The following is a 13,855-nucleotide window of genomic DNA, read 5'->3' as shown; positions in this document are numbered from 1 at the left end:
AATATTTAGAAGAAACAGTTTTCTTAAATAAAAAAATTTATTAAAAAAAAAAGCCAAAGCTTTTTCTCTTTGCAAAAAGAAAAAGAGTTTCTTCCAAATATCTCTAAATCTTTTCCATCCCGATTGATTCCCACAAACCAATTTGATCCCAGAGGATAGGAAGGTCTCCGACGGGTGGTGTCCCAATTTGAAGATTCAGAGACGTCATCGAAAGTAAGTTCTCGTATCTTATAAATTAAAAGCATGCTTAGTCTTTTATTTAGAATTTTAATTCTAAAATTTTGTCAATGTACCATTATTTTAAGATTTTCAAATTAAATTGAGTAATGGTTCTTTAATTCTTCCGCTCTCGTAGGTTTTTATCCCTTCAATTCCTCCATTAAGACGAATCGTAGATCATCATTAACCAGATTCATATTAAGGTTTAACGACGTCGCATAATTTTCACCGGCTAATTTTTTGTTTTTAAGCAGTTGAATAATTTAAGAAGACATGTTGAAACAATCAATTGACCGTATTGGTTATCTTTGTCTTAACCCATTACATAAAATAATCCAATCAATTCAGCAAAAACAAGCGGTCAAAGAACCCTAATTAAACAAATGATTTAGTTTATGTAACAATACTTCAGAAGTTTAGAGCAAGGAAGAGTTTTCTCACCTTAGCGAGATGACTTCCATCATTTGAATTCTGAAAGGTGAACAAGTGTGTGTTGGGTTTATGTCCTAAAACTCGTAGATAGTAAATATAATTCATTGACCATTATTTATTAATAAAATATTATTATCATTATTTCAAAAGGCGTTACTGATTATATTATTAGCTTTATCTTAATAACCTAAATCCTAATAAACTAACATCCAAAGTTGTTTGATGAGTCTTGAACAGTATGTATAAACATACAGAAATCAATGTTTGAGATGATCTATAATATAGGGATAAGGTTGGGTACCTTATCCTGGTAACAATATGAATATTGCTCACATTGTGTTAGATACAAACACAATGATCTTACGCGTTTGTGTATGTGACATGCAAGTGGGGGTATCCTATGCAATGAGTTTGCATAAGACCAGACCATGAAATAGTAACCACTAGATGTAACTTCGTTAACTAGTTAGGTTTCTTAGTCTTGAGTGTATTATGAATTTCTGTTCGCAAAAGATTTTCCTTTGATTTGTATAGGTGAGAATAGCCAGATTGTCGACTCAATATGCTTATCATTTTGGGGACAATACTTAATGGAAAGCTGAAAACATAATCACACAAGATGAAATTCACTTCTTCCTGACTTTATTATAAGTAGATGAGTGTTTTCCTTAAATGATGTCTTCGAAACTTGAACAAAGTGTCCTACCCTCTTTATGGCATGAGAGAGATTTCTGTTTAATGGTTGAACCATAAACAAATTGTTCATTAGAGGAGCACTGCTATTTAAGGACTAGAAGTAACCTAAGGGTAAAACGGTAATTTGACCTAACTGGTGCTATAAACACTCTTGAAGGACCAACTTAGTGTTATTACTCTATATTCGTGGACACATAAATATATCTACAGTGAGAAGAGTTCAGCTGTGAGTCTTTAAAAGAGTGTGCACACTGTTAACGAATAATATTGATTAATGTGGTTGATGAGTTTAGTCAATTAATCTTGTATCGTTGTAGCTTCTGATATGTAGGTCCATTAGGTCCTTTTCCTAGCTTATAAAGGATAATGAGATTTATTTATATTGGTTGTAATTTGAAATGTTCAAATTTACTTTGAAAATTAGTATAATGTATGATGATACATTATATTATAAATTAGTTTGTATTTTAATTAAACTTTATTATATAAATTTAATTTTGGATATAATTCAATATTAATTTATGAGAGATAAAATCAAATAATATTGCGGCTCATTAACGAGAATGAGTTCAAATATTAATTTAACGTGAATTGGATTCATATTAAACTATAGGTTAAAATTTAATGCGTATATGATACAAATTAAAACTATAGGTTAGGAGAGAAATTTATTTTTGAATGTGATTCAAATTTGAAATAAATTAAATATAAGACATTTAATTTAGTAATTAATTAAAAGTTTAGTTTAATTTTATTTAATTAAATTTGATTTGATTAAATTAATTAAAATAAATCTATAGGATATGTAAGAAATTTTAATAAAATATGATTTAGTTAATAGAATCTCGTGATTCTTTCCAACTTCCTAAAATAAGAAGTTATAAATACGCACAAGAAAACAATTTTTTTAAAAATATGAGTATTTGCCTCCCTACGAATTCTCTTAAAGATTCTCTCAAAAGTTTTTTTCTCATTCCAATTGGTTTCTACAAACTAATCTCATCCTAGAGAATATATGGAGGTCTTCGAGTGGTGGTGCCCCAAGTTTGGTGTTTGGCAGATTCAGAGTCGTTGACAACGTAAGTCTTCTTTCTCTATAATTTATAGAAAGCATGCTTAGCCTTTAGGTTTTAGAAATTTGTTTCTGTAAATATTTCTCCAATGCACTGATATTTTTTAGTTCTCAATTAATTTAAGTTTCAAATGGTTCTGTAAAAGCTTCTGCTACTAAGGGCTCTTATGCCTTCAGTGTTGACAATAAGCAATGATAGGTTGCTGTCCTTAAACATGAAACTCTATAAGTAATATAAGTAAATACTGCTAGATATATTTAACTAGGCTTAGTCATTTGGATCTCGAAAGGAGACCAAGTGTGATGTTCAATGACAATGAGATAAGCACGCCTTAATCATAAGCTAGTTTAGTGAGTTATATCACGTTTAGGTGTTCGTATAACTTATTTGTCTGATAGCATTAGACCTTCCTTCACTCTTTCTTCAATACAAGTTAGTTGATGCCCCATTTGCACCTCCTTCTTTCTATCAACCACCTTCATTAAGTCACCTTTACAACATCTCTAGTAAACTTAAGTAGTTATAATTCTTTTTACATTCTTTTACTCTATTTATCATAACACTTAATTGATAAGTAGACCCTAGAACTAAGTTTTGATATCAATTCTCTGTGTTTGACCTTGGTTCGTCTAGAAAAACCTATTATTTCGCTTACACTTGGGCAAACAATAAGAAAACTTGTACAACGGGAACTTAGAAATAGGTGTGGTGGGGACATTGAGAGCATTTTGCATGCAATGATCATGTCCACTCACATGATGAAAAGAATAATTGAGAGCATTTTGCATGCAATGATCCGTATTTAATGACACGCCATGAGAATTTAAACATTAACCCCAACCAAGTTCATACCATAAACCAAACATACAAACTACAACAAGGTCGTACAATTTTGGTCTAGCTAAATAAGTCTGTGTACCTTAATTCAAGGCAAGTGTTTTAGAATATTGTTCTCAAAATGACGTAACTTATTCCACCTTAAGTCTCACGAAGCACAATCTCAATTTCAAAACAGTCACGTTCAACAAGCAACATATTTTGGGTGAAAGTTTCAAAAAACACAAGCAGCCATCAACAAAATAACCGTTAAATATCGTTTTCCTATCCCCCGAATAAGTGATTTACTTGATCAACTTGGAGGAGCACTTATTTTTTCTAAGGTAGACCTAAAATGTGGCTATTGCCAAATCAGAATAAAGACAGGAGATGAATGAAAAACAACTTTCAAGACAATGAGGGGCTATTTTAGTGGCTAGTAATGCCCTTTGGCTTATCTAATGCACCAAGCACTTTCATGTGATTGATGCATCAAGTGCTTCACTCAGCTTTCCTAAAAAAATTTGTGGTGGTCTATTTTGATGACATTCTAGTGTACATCGAAAATGAAAAAGACCATTTACAGCATCTCAAACTAGTTTTAGAAGCCCTAAAAAAGAAGAATGAATTGTATGTCAACTTGAAGAAATGTACGTTCTAAAATTAAGAAATGATAGATTAGAGCAAAGTTGAAGCTGTGACAAAACAATCAACTTTTAATTTAGTGAAAGAAATTCAAGCTTTCATTAGGCTGAGTTTATTTTATAAAAAGTTCATCAAGAATTTTAGTCGTAAACAATTTCGATTGAATTGAACTCTTGTTAACAACCGCAGTACCATAAAATAAAATAGAAAATAAAGAGTCGTCCGTAATAAGAAAAAAAAATTGTAATTCTTTCCAGAATATTTAAAAACAAAAATTTATTTGTTATAGTTCTTAAGCGGGTCCCACATGCAGAAACGAATCAATTTTTAGTCTAATTTATTGTACCACGGATAACGCGTGGCTTCATCAGAGCCGTTCACCACACAGAAAACATCCACAAATGTTAGAAAGGACGGCAAATGAAATGCCACGTTGCAGATGGAGTAAAACAGAATCCAAAAGGTTGTAGAATGACGGAAATGTCCTCGTTTAGCAGACGCACAAAATAATATATTCAGTGGTGGTTTGGTCAAAGTGCTACGTTGGTCTGGGACCCACCATCGCTTTCGTCTTTTTTGTCAAACAAATAGTTGAAAATTACCTTTCACTCGCCTTAATGGCGCGTGTATTTCACTGCCAAAATTTATAGTAATTAATTTTAACCGTTTTCAGTAATTAATCACTCTCTTGTATTGGATATATATCTTTGTCATAAAAAATTATTGTTATTAGAAAAATAAGGAAATTAGATAAAATATTTGATTAATCCTTAATTAATCTAGACTAATTTAACTAATTAAAGCATCATATAATATTAGAGGTAACAAATTTAAGTCTCTAATTTATATGTTGTTGAATTATTTATTATTACTATCTAATCAATTTGAATATTAAGCTGAATAAAGGCCAAAAGTCACACCCTTAATCATTATTATTTTGTCTGTTTTTTGGCTACCTAATATTTGGGATCTTTTATTATTCTAAATTTGGTGAACATTAGTATTCTAATTTGTTCTTTAGTTGAACTTGGGGGTGTTGATCCACTCACAATTTTATTTTGAAGTTTGTTAATTACTTACAAACTCTTTCAAATGCTATTTTCCGCTCAATATTTTTAAATTTGTTTAATTTTAATTATTATACTTTAATCATACTTTTAACCAATCTTAAATTTATTTTTTAAAATTAATTTATATAATAAAAATAGATTTTTATGCAATAAAATACAATATTTTAATATATTTTCAAAGTTTATGGTAAAAGTGATACTACGGATAACAAAAGTTCTGTTTTTTTTTTCAAATTTTATCGTAGAAACGATATAGATAACAAAATGTTTGTTTTTAAAAGAAAAATAAACTATGATTGAGACTAAATTCAAAGATGTTGTGAAGTATATAAACTAAAATTGGGGTTTTGAAAATATAGAAATAAAATTGAACATATTTCAAAGTATACAAACCAAAGTAGTATTTTAATCCGACTAATATATATTATATGGATCTTAGTTAAGAAGATAAAGACATTATTTATCACATCAAAGATTGATAGTTATACGTCGTTAACATGTAAGAAGTAAATATTGTCGAGTTCAAACTCTAGCATACACACGTAGAGAACCTTTTAACCAACAAAATATGTATATAATTTGAGATTGAAGCCTTAATTGGGCAACTAGAAATTGAAGTTGGGAAGTAAATCTTCAACATTGATTCTATTTACTATTTTTGGACCAATTTATTATATTTTCAACGGAGAAAACAATAATAGCACAATAAAATAAGAGACATAAAATAAAAGTTTATAATTGATACTAAAAAAGCAAGCTCATAATTGCAAAACACACTACACACTGCCATTCAAAAGCAGTGCACAGAAAATCTGCACAAGAAATTATTACAATTGGGCCACATGCAATATCAGCAGTGGCCCATTAAAGCCCAATTATAATTCCCCTCCTAACTCAACAACCTTTTTCTTTTTCTTCTCCTTCGCCTTCTTTTTATACCTGAAGACCCATTTTGTTGGATGGAGTGGATTGATTTAGTTTATATGGAGGAAGGCACGTTAAAGAGGCACAAATATGTTTCATTTCATTTGAGATTAAATTCCTTTGTAAAATAGAAAAAGAATGTGAATCTAAAGGTAAAAAGAATGAGAAGGAAAATGTTGGTGGATGAAAATGGGATAGGGCGATGAGTGAATTTAAAAAAGAGTAGAAATGAAGAAGAATGGGGAGATTTGATTAGTATATAGTTTTGTTGGGTTAATTGGGGGACAGATATGTTAGTTAAAGAAGTCTAAAATATCAGGTGGTGTAAAACACGCGCTAAAACAACGTAGTTAATAAAGAGTAAAAGAAAGAAAGAAAGAGGGAAATGACGTTAGAAGCACGGGCAGAAGGAAAAGCAACACGGAAGCTGAGGCGGGCAGAAAGTCGGGCAACGGGCAGCAAATAGGCTGTCTTAGAAGAGCACCGTTTTTACGCTGAAAAAATTGGTAACCAAGGAAGGACAAAACCTTAGTTTCGGAACCGAAGCTGAGCTTAGCTTTAGGCTCGGACCTCACAGATGCCTCACGAGAAAGCCAAAGCAGCATCGAAAATAATGTACCAAAGCAAAAGAGAGAGAAATGATAGAGAGATAAGAGAGAGTGAATTCTAGAGAGAGAAAATTTTGTAGTGTGTGTGTGTGTGAGAGAGAGAGAGAGAGAGAGAGAGAGAGAGAGAAAGGGATGGGTCAGATCGTGAAGAGGAAGAAGAAAGGTAGACCATCGAAGGCAGATCTGGCACGGCGGTCCGGTGGAGGACTAACATCGTCGGAATCTGAACCTCGGCGGAGTCTCCGTCGCCGGAATGTGAGGTACAACATCGATTACGACGACTTTCTTGAAGAAGACGATGAGGATGAGGAAGAGGACGAGAGGAGGAGAGAGAAGAAGCTTAAGCTTGTTGTGAAGCTGAACCAAGGAAGAGATGGAACGCATCTATCTCCAGTGGATGGAGTTTCTAGGTTAGAGGCGCGTGATTTACACGCGCCCGAGTATGGTTCTTCGGCTTCGGAAGGTGAAGAAGATGAACCGGAGAGGAAGCCATTGAAGAAGAGGAGGATTGGTGGTGGTGAAGAAGAGGATGAAGATGATGAGTACGACGATCAAATTCGTGGAGATGAAAATGAAGACGATGACATTGATGAGGTACTTAACAAGAATACTACTGTGGATTGATCTACTGGAAGAAGGGGGAATATGGGAAATGAGTGAGTGAGCGAGTGTGTGAGTGAGACAGAGTAGGGATTTGGGGGAAGTGTATGGTTCATTTACAGAGAGGAGTGTCCAGCTCAGCTGAGATCACTGAGATTTTTATGCAATTGGTCCAGACTTCAAAATTACTCTTACCCATTTCCCATTTCTCGAATTTCCGTTTCACTCTCTCTCACTAGGTTTTTGGAATGTGTCGGGGATTTGAGAGGTATTATGGATTTTGAGGTCAACTGTCAAAAACTAACACCCCGAAAGAATCTGATCACACTCTCCCACCTTTCTCTCTCCACCATTCACTCAATCACTCTTATCTTTCTCTCTCCCTGTCTCTCTCTTTCTATCTTTCCATGTTGTCTGCCTTATCTGTCTCTGTCTCTGTCTCTTTCTATACTTGTTTATCACTCGTGTTGTATGAGAATTTATGAGTTTGTTTAATGCCTTTTTGTTTGATACAATGGATTTTGACAGGAAAGGGGGGGAAGGAAGGTGGGCTCAAAAGGGTCCGACTCTGTTCCAGGTTTGCGTTCTTTTTTCAATCGAAATTTGTGATTCTAGTTTGTGGGTTTTATTCTTAATTTGTCTTTTTTGATCGATCAGCTTTGTATATGAATTGGGTTTGTTTAACGTGTGATGTTGCTTTGATCAGGGACGCCATCAGATCGATCATCTGGGTTACCATTACCTGATAAGAAGACATTGGAGTTGATTCTTGACAAACTTCAGAAGTATGGGGGGAATTGTATCTCTTTTCTCTTTTGTATTTTGTTCTTGTGTGAATGAAATTCAATTTTTTTTCCAAGAATTAACGTCTGAAATGGTGCCAGGAAGGATACTTATGGTGTCTATGCGGAACCAGTTGATCCTGAAGAGGTCTGTGATTTTTATCCCTCGTGCGTGGTTATTTCAGCGTTTCTCAACATCCAAATGTGAAATAATTTCTGTTGTTGTGTAGCTGCCTGACTATCACGATGTCATTGATCATCCTATGGACTTTGCTACCGTGAGGAATAAGTTGGCCAACGGATCATATTCAACTTTGGAACAGTTCGAGGTGGGTGTACTATTCTTTGGTCGGAGAGTTTTCTTCTACATGCACGTGCCTTTAAGGTTTTCCGTTTGCTGTGGTTTGGAAACCAAACCTTGTCCTGGCTTTTTCCAGTATTTGACGATCCAATGGTCAATTAATTGTGGAATGCCGCTAATTGGGAGGCTGACTTAGCGACAAACATGGTGCCAGGAAGGATTCATTCCTTCATTGGATGTGTTAATGTGCCTGACAGTACTGTTTTTCTTTGTCTCCTTTGGTTTGGGGTTGGAACGGTTGTCATCGTAGCTTTGTACATTGACAGCTGATTTTTTTCTATTTTCTTTTTTACTTCCAACTGACATTGACCAACATTGACCAACTGACATTCGCTCAATTTTTAATGCTGATATAGATACTGAATGTTTTCAAGTGTTTGGTTATTCAGTGAAGCTTAAAAATCCAATTGGGTGGAATTTCATTTGGTTTGTACTCTTTCCTGGTAGGCCTATTGAAGTTCCGTATTCCTAGGATCTCCCCTCACCTCGGCTGAAGTTTATCAATCTCCTTTGTCTTTGTTTCAAATACAGAATGTGTCTCAGCATTTCAACATTTTTATCCAAGTTTGAAACTGGTGTCTTTCATTCATGAAGTAAACTCCAAATGATTCTGCTACGTTTCACTTTTTCGAGATGTTGAGACTTGCAGTGGAAGACTCTTGACAAAAAGAAGAGAGTGGACGTTGAAGCTTTGGATTTAGTTTGTTCATGGGTCCTAGTTGGCTAGTCATTTTGGAAACCTGTGTGGCCTCTTTCTTTCACTCTCTTAAATTAATTGGAGATTGTTTTTTAATCTTATGGCATGCTGGTTTCAATTAGGCCTTTTATACTTTCTCTTCGCGTTTATATATTGGCCATCAAATTCTCAGTGCTCCGCTTCTATGCCGTGACTTGCATTTTGTTCTGAATTTAGTTCTATGGTTATGCTATTTTGGGTCAATGGAGGTTCTTTTCTTCGAAGCAATAATTTTATCTTCTTTTCCAAGGGAGGGGCGGATGTTTCAATCTAGACTTTTTCCATAATGTTATTTATGGTGACCATGTAGTTGGCCATTATCTATTACTTTAGTCATACATATTTCAAGAAATAATGCTTGCGGTAGGGTTTACTATATTTTGTTAATTATTGAGCTTCTTTGATGCAGAGTGATGTTTTCTTGATATGCTCCAATGCAATGCAATACAATTCACCAGAAACCATTTACCATAAACAGGTATAATGATTAAGTTTTCAAATTTCTTTGTTCCTGTCTTCTCAGTTAGCTAACGTACTTGTTTTTTATAGGCACGTTCTATTCAAGAGCTAGCCAAGAAGAAATTCGAGAGAGTAAGAAATGAAGTTGAACGCTCTGAGAAAGAGTTGAAGTTGGAGCAGAGTGCAAAATCCAATTCTTACATCAAGAAGCAACCACCAAAGAAACCCTTTTTCAGGACTTTGCAGGAACCTATTGGATCAGATTTTTCCTCAGGTGCGACCCTTGCTGCCACTGGAGATGTACAGAACAGTTCCAATCCAATCCAAGCTGTCAACTACGAGGTGCCTAGCAATATTGACGGGCAAGTAGAGGGTAGTTCCTCCCTCTTTGATACTACTGTTCAGGACAAGGCTGAAGAGCTCTTCTCAGGTATTGTTCAATAAAAACCGATGCAGTCTAGTTTCAAACTGCCCATGTACGGAGCTGAGATAGCTCTGAGACATAATTTTTTAGTTAGGATTCAGGATTAAAATTCTCTCTTATTATTTTTCTTTTTATATCCAATAAATCTGCTTGATTGATTGTTATTTCCACTCTGCAACCAAATAAATTTTTGTTTACTGTAATTTTTTTAGGAAGGGGTCTTCTAGGTAAATTGGGGAGGAAGTCATCTGTGCTTGATGACAACCGCCGTGCTACTTACAACCTTTCTATTTCACCAGCGCCAAGATCAGAGTCAATATTTTCAACCTTTGAGGACGAAATAAGACAGTTTGTTGCGGTATTGTCACAAAGAAACTGGTCTCTGCTGTCACTAGTGGGTGGCATTGTTCTACGTTTTTCATGATTTTTTCATTTGTATTTTGGAATTCAGGTGGGGCTTCATGCAGAGTATTCATATGCTAGGAGTCTGGCTCGATTTGCTGCAACTCTAGGTCCAATTGCTTGGAAAGTTGCCTCCCAGAGGATTGAGCAGGCTGTACCTGTTGGATGTAAATTTGGTCGTGGTTGGGTTGGCGAATATGAGCCACTTCCAACTCCTGTATTAATATTTGAGAACCAAAACCAGAAGGAACCTGGTTTGAATAATAACTTGCATTCTACCAGCGCATTAAGAAAGGATGCAAAGCCTTCAGATACACCTTTGCCAAAGCAGGAACATTCTCTTAGTGCACCAAGTACTGAAGTGAGTGGAATTGCTAGAGGATCCACCTTAGATGGGAAATCATCTTTCCTTAAGTCGTCTACGCCAAATCCCGGTCCTCTGCAAAACCTGCAGACCAAGCATTTTACTGAGGTAGAGAAGGTTAAAAAGCAAGTTGAGTTAAATTCCTTGCCCTCACCAAAACAAAACAAAATAGATCTTGGTGTGGAGAAGCAAGCGAATTCAAATGCAACCACTTCGAGGTCTAGAGATATGTCTTCCGTAAACTTAAATCTTGTTCAATCTCTGCCTTATAAACTGCCTGGTGTTAATGGCGTTGTAACTGGAGGATTGCCTAATGGAAAATTCCCAAGCAGTTGTTTAAGTAGTCCACGGGCTGTATTATCATCTTCTAGCTTGCCATCTCAAACAGCCCCAGTGGCAACTTCTCATGGACAGGACCTGGGTCCCAGTAAGCCAGTACAATTGATGAGAATGATGTCTGAAAGAGCCCCAAAACAAGAGAACTCATCCAATCAATCTTCATCTGATTCTCCGTCAGCTTTGTCATCAGTTCCTTCTGCAATGAGAGACGATTCTAACAATGCTGCAGCGTTAGCTTCTCGTGCATGGATGTCCATTGGGGCTGGAGGGTTTAAACAAGTCAGAGAAAATTCCACACCTAAAAGTCAAATCTCAGCAGATTCATTGTATAATCCAGCTCGGGAGTTTCATCCGCAGATGACACGAGCATGGGGGGAGTTTCGTGCCGCAGGCAATCAGCCCCAATTAGAGAGGAGCAATTTCCCTATGCAGGCATTTGTTTCACAAGGCACTCTTGTGCCAAATGAACAACAGCTGCAAAATCGGTCCATGATTTACCCTCAGCTAGTCCAAGCTGACATGTCTAAGTTCCAGTTGCAGTCGACTTGGCGAGCTCTCAGTCCACATAACCAACCAAGAAAGAAACAGGAAATGCTTCCTCCTGACTTGAATATTGGGTTTCAGTCTCCTGGGTCTCCCGTGAAACAATCCTCTAGCGTTTTGGTTGACTCCCAACAGCCAGACCTAGCCTTGCAACTTTAAGTGAGGGCTAGTTATGTGAAGAAGATTCTTACTAGGAACTTGCAACCTTTGGGGTTAAAACTGAGACAACCTTTCTTCTATGTTACGCCAAATATGAGAACAAACAGATTATCGGTACGGCAGAGATGATTTGCATTCTGAACAAACTCGAAAACCTTACCAGTCTTCAGTCCCGTATTTATAGGTTGGAGGATTCATCCTGATTTATACATTCAAAGTGAGCAATATCAACAGCAAGCAATATCTATCTGGTTGTGGGATGCTGCTTTCGTAGCAGTTGAGTAACGGATTTTAGCAGGCAGACATTATTTTTTTCTTTCAGATTTTCCATTGCTGCTGCGAAAGTGCCAGATATGGTCCCAAATATCAGGTATGTCCTTCGCCATTGACAATGAAAGGAAGGAAAAAAAATGATTTGCTTGTGTCATTTGTTTTGAGGTGCTGAAAAAGTTTCTATCTGAGAAGTTGAGGATACAAGTTTAGTTTTGCCTTGTAGAGTAGTCACAGGTGGATGGATGCGTTAGATCTTTGTAATTACTTTGATAAAATCCCACTTCCATGTAGTTCTGTGCTTTAATACATGCAAGATTTACCCACCAATGCCATGATGTTGTAACTATTTTATGCCAGTTCTGTTTTTGCCAATTAATTTTGATTGTTGATTGGCTCACCATTTGTCATCTCTGGGGAGGAGGGGTCCTTCCAAAAATTCTTTTAGCAAGACTGGAGAAAGTAGATATTTAGAATGATGTGATTGATGATCATTCAAAGTGATAGGACAAATCTAAACTGGGTTTGACATTGGAAAGTGGAAACTTGGTGCATGGTTTGGGGTGATTTTTAAAATTGTTTAAATATATATATATATATATATTTTTTATGTTCATGATCTTTTTAATCCTCAAAATTAATTTTATATATAGCTTTGAATTTAACAATTTTAGAATTATTTTCAAACATGTTTTTATTGTTTGTTTGGTTAGAAGGGTCTTATTTTGACTGATGAGATTGTTCTTCTTTAGTTCAACAAAAAGTTTGAAATTTGAATAGTGGTTATGCTTATGTTTTTGCACACTTAGATTTTTTTGTGTTGGAAAGGTTAGTTTTATTTTTTTTTCAATATGATTTGTTTTTAATTTTTGTTATTCTAAATTTCTAATGTTACATAATGTGGCGAATTGGATTGTTTTGTAATGAGCTTTGTGTTACTTTTCTTCCACCTCCGAACTTATTATTTATCCCTTAGTTTTCTTCTTATTCTTCTTTTATCTTACTTGTAAACACATTTGTACGTCAATTGAGCCGTGCTTGGTTTGATACGGTTGGGTGTTCTACTGGCTAAAGATAATTGGCATGACCTTCCATCTTAGAGGTGGAAGTTTTGATCCTCATAACTATTGTGCTAAAAAAAATAACAAGAATTAGATTTCTACCGTTAGTAGAATTTTAAATTTTGCTATATTTTGATTTATTTTTCTATATTTGAAAATGTTTCTAATTTTTATTCCATTTTTCTTTTCGAGTAGAATAGCCAGATTTACAATGGAACTTCTAACTTGAAAGGAGAGAGTGCATGCATTATACTATCGAGCTAAGGCAAAGACTATTCAATGTTACATTAGCATAAGCACGTTAAAAGTATTTTTAACTAAAAAAATTTAAGAAGGTTATAATTTTTAGAAAAATTATAACTGTCTGTTAACCTTGACATATTCCAAATGTTTAGATTTATTTGAAATTAGTCTTTCACATAATTTTTAAGCGAGTTTTGAGTTTATATGATATCATTAAATGTGAAGATAGTTTCGTGTAGTTTAGTGTATGAAGGTTCACAAGTTTCTCTTTTTATTTATTGTACTATAAAAGGAGTTCATACTTTACATCATTATACACATTTTTACAAGTCAAAGAACTATACAAACATTAAGTTTGAATATATATAATTGTGAAACGTCAACAATATATTTGAAAATTTAATAGTTTTGACCATGAATAGACTTAATGACAACTTAGATTGGAAGTTGAAAATCCTTGTACTTAAAAAAGATTCTAAAATTTCAATAAATCCCAAGTTATCACATTATACAACAAAATAAAATTTATTAAGAATTATCGTGTCCTTGGATTAAAATTTAGAAACAAACGACAAACTAAAAAATGTCACAATCTTTTTTTGTCATTTTTGGTGATCCTATCACAATGA

At 34.8% G+C, this 13,855-nt stretch overlaps 1 protein-coding gene and 1 long non-coding RNA gene across 2 annotated transcripts; both read left to right on the top strand.

Moving 5' to 3' along the window:
• The first annotated feature begins 6,401 nt into the window (after window positions 1–6,401).
• On the top strand, window positions 6,402–12,325 carry LOC101204699. The gene is made up of 9 exons (XM_011660677.2): window positions 6,402–7,077; window positions 7,612–7,660; window positions 7,790–7,868; window positions 7,968–8,013; window positions 8,096–8,194; window positions 9,372–9,440; window positions 9,512–9,851; window positions 10,058–10,203; window positions 10,297–12,325. The coding sequence occupies exons 1-9, from the start codon at window positions 6,616–6,618 to the stop codon at window positions 11,650–11,652; spliced, it is 2,646 nt and encodes an 881-aa protein (XP_011658979.1). The 5' UTR covers window positions 6,402–6,615; the 3' UTR covers window positions 11,653–12,325.
• Window positions 8,201–9,098, top strand: LOC116405074. The gene is made up of 2 exons (XR_004218149.1): window positions 8,201–8,652; window positions 8,758–9,098. It is a non-coding gene; the product is annotated as an uncharacterized LOC116405074 (long non-coding RNA).
• Window positions 12,326–13,855: the final 1,530 nt, after the last annotated feature.

Source organism: Cucumis sativus, chromosome 7 (assembly GCF_000004075.3).
Source record: "Cucumis sativus cultivar 9930 chromosome 7, Cucumber_9930_V3, whole genome shotgun sequence".
Lineage (NCBI taxonomy): Eukaryota > Viridiplantae > Streptophyta > Magnoliopsida > Cucurbitales > Cucurbitaceae > Cucumis > Cucumis sativus.
The sequence above is the reverse complement of the archived record's forward strand: the minus strand, read 5'-3'. Positions and strand labels throughout refer to the sequence as shown.

Coding starts and splice junctions, on each gene's coding strand:
- LOC101204699 (XM_011660677.2), top strand. CDS start 6,616: ATGGGTCAGATCGTGAAGAGGAAGAAGAAAGGTAGACCATCGAAGGCA. Junction 7,869..7,967: donor ATTCTTGACAAACTTCAGAA/GTATGGGGGGAA, acceptor AAATGGTGCCAG/GAAGGATACTTATGGTGTCT. Junction 10,204..10,296: donor AAATAAGACAGTTTGTTGCG/GTATTGTCACAA, acceptor TTTGGAATTCAG/GTGGGGCTTCATGCAGAGTA.